The sequence below is a fragment of the Penaeus japonicus genome, unplaced genomic scaffold, assembly GCF_977035675.1.
Source record: "Penaeus japonicus unplaced genomic scaffold, GWHDUDI00000001_assembly GWHDUDI00000009, whole genome shotgun sequence".
Classification (NCBI taxonomy): domain Eukaryota; kingdom Metazoa; phylum Arthropoda; class Malacostraca; order Decapoda; family Penaeidae; genus Penaeus; species Penaeus japonicus.
This window is the reverse complement of record NW_028234411.1, coordinates 27716066-27718565: the sequence shown is the minus strand read 5'-3', so window position 1 is coordinate 27718565 and position 2500 is coordinate 27716066. Positions and strand designations below refer to the sequence as shown.

General features: G+C 40.0%; 2 protein-coding genes across 2 annotated transcripts in view; both read right to left on the bottom strand.

Annotated features, from left to right (window-relative positions):
* Nucleotides 1-2500, bottom strand: part of LOC122244757 (uncharacterized) — a 435974-nt gene that overhangs the window by 415720 nt on the left and 17754 nt on the right. The gene's annotated exons all lie outside the window — the stretch shown is intronic.
* The window catches only part of LOC147471342 (uncharacterized), a gene marked incomplete at its 5' end in the record, with an annotated part of 16576 nt that overhangs the window by 1612 nt on the left and 12464 nt on the right, over nt 1-2500 (bottom strand). The window contains one exon of the mRNA XM_086539454.1: nt 1962-2033. Within this exon, the coding sequence (XP_086395580.1) occupies nt 1962-2033 (72 nt within the window). The remainder of the gene's footprint in view (nt 1-1961; nt 2034-2500) is intronic.

Sequence of the window (2500 nt, the reverse complement as noted above, 5' to 3'; positions counted from 1 at the left end):
AGTGATTCACATACCCTCATGATTCACATAAACGCCATATTTCCATTTCTTTCTTGTTCTCACTTCACTTTGGGTGAGTATATATATACGTATCCGTAAATATGCTATATAATATAATATATATATATATATAATATATTAATATATATATATTAATATAATTAATATATATTTATAATCATATATATACGTATATATACGTATATCTTATATATCACTCTTAACTATATATATATATACTATATAATAATATATATATATATGTAAAAATAATATACTATTAAAATTCCTATATATAATATACCTTCAATATAATATATATTATAGATATATGTAATATATATGTATAAATATTATGTATATATATAGAAATATAAATAATATATATAATATATATATATATCTATATATATATATATACGTTATATATATATATATATATATATATATATATATATATATATATATATATATATATTTATATATATTAATATATATATATAATAATCTAATGATATATATATATATATATATATTAATTATATATACACACCCATACACAAACACACACACACACATGACTATATAAATATGTGTGTGTGTGTGTGTCTGTATGTATGTATATCCTAACGACCCTCCACTCATCTAACAAACATAATCCGAACCACACAGAGATAGAATGAAAGTAAACAAAACAAAGCAAACAAACAACCAAACATACGAATGAAGGGACTCCTTTTCTCAATGCCTCACCTGGCAATGTGAAATAATTCCACTCTCTAAAAGCGAGAGAAAAAATCTATACAGAAATTATATTCTTTAAGAAAAATAGGCTTATAACTAGAGTCGTACTACCATCCACACCCTCTCACCTCTCTTTCCTTCCTTCCCCTTACCACTCCTCCTCCGCTCAACGCTCCAACTCTCCCTTTTTTCTCTCCTTCCCCTTTTTTTCCCCTTCTTTTTTTTCTTTTCTCTTTCTTTTTTTTTTTTTTTTTTCTTTTCATTTTTTTTTTTTGTTTTTTTTCCCCCTTCTCATATTGGCCGCTTACCTTCCTCTCCCTCCCTCTCTCCCTTCTTATCCTCCTCCTCTCCTTCCCTCCTTCCCTTTCTTCTCTCTCCTTTCCCCAATCTTCCCCTTTCTCTTTTTCTCCCCTTCTCCTCTTCTTTTTCCTTCCTTTTTTTCTCTTTTTCTACGCCTTTCTTCTCTTCCCTCCCTCTCCCTTCTTATCCTCCTCCTCTTTCCTACCTTCCCCTTCCCCTCCTCTCCCTTCTTATCCTCCTTTTTCCCATCCTTCCCTCCCTCTCCCTTTTTATCCTCATATTTCCCTTCCCCTGCTTTCACTTCAAACACCGGTATCTCGGAATTATCCCACATAACAATGCATTTAGGTGTGCTCCTTTGTGACTAGTTTTACATAAAACAAAACTACTATGGTAATAGAGGAGAAAGGGAAGGTAAGCCCCCTCACCGTCTCTCTTCGTTCATGGTGCCCCTTCCCCGTCCTCTCTCTGTCCCCGCCCCCGCCCCCATGTCCCCTTCCCTCCCCTGTCACCCCAGTCCACTGTCCGCACAGTCTGCCCCCCCCGCCCCCCCCCCCTCTACCCCGTTCTACCTTCCCATTTTCCCTGTCCCTTTTACCGCTCTGTCCTCCTTATCTTCCTCACATATTCGCTCCTAAAACGCTTTGTGATCGTGGGTCGCTAATACAACCATAGACAAAGAAAAAAGAGGGGAGGGGGGGAAGAGGAATAGAAAGGAAGAGATAACAAGCAGGTTGACAGAAAAAGGGAGAAAGAAAAGAATTAGAAGAAGAGAAATAGATGAACAGGGAGGGAAAGAATGGAAAGCCTTAAGTAGTTGCCTATTGAGAAGGACAGAGAGATAAAGAGGGAGAGGGAAAGAGATGAAGAAAGAGAGAGAGAGAGAAGGAATGAGGAAAGAGAGTTAGAGGTTGTACGACCAAGAGAGAAGAGAGAGAGAGAGAGAGAGAAGAGAGGAGATGAAGACGGACGGAGAGAGCAGGCGCGGAGAAGGAGGGGAGCGAGGGAGAGAAGGACGGGGTGAGAGGAAGAGAGGAAGGACGAGTGAGGAGGATGAATAGGAATGCAGAGAGAGAGAGAGAGAGTAGGATGAGAGAAGAGGATAGAGGAGTCGAGAGTGAGAGAAGAGGAGGAGAGGGAGTGGGACGAGGGGGGAGAGAGAGTGAGAGAGACTAGAACGAGAGAGACGTGAGAGCGAGTGGGATGTAGGAGAGGTATGAGGGGTGATTGAGAGGACGACGGAGGTAGAGAGAGGGTTTGGCACCGAGAGAGAGAAGCGAGACGAGAGGAGGATGTGAGGGCGAGAGGGAGAGCGGGTGTAGCGGCGCGAGGAGAGGAGAGACGCTGTGACGAGTGATGAGGGAGAACGAGGGTGAGGGGAGAAGAGGCGTGAGGACGGCGGGAGAGAGAAGACCGAGAGAGAGAGAAAGAGAGAGTAAACATGAGAAGGTAATAG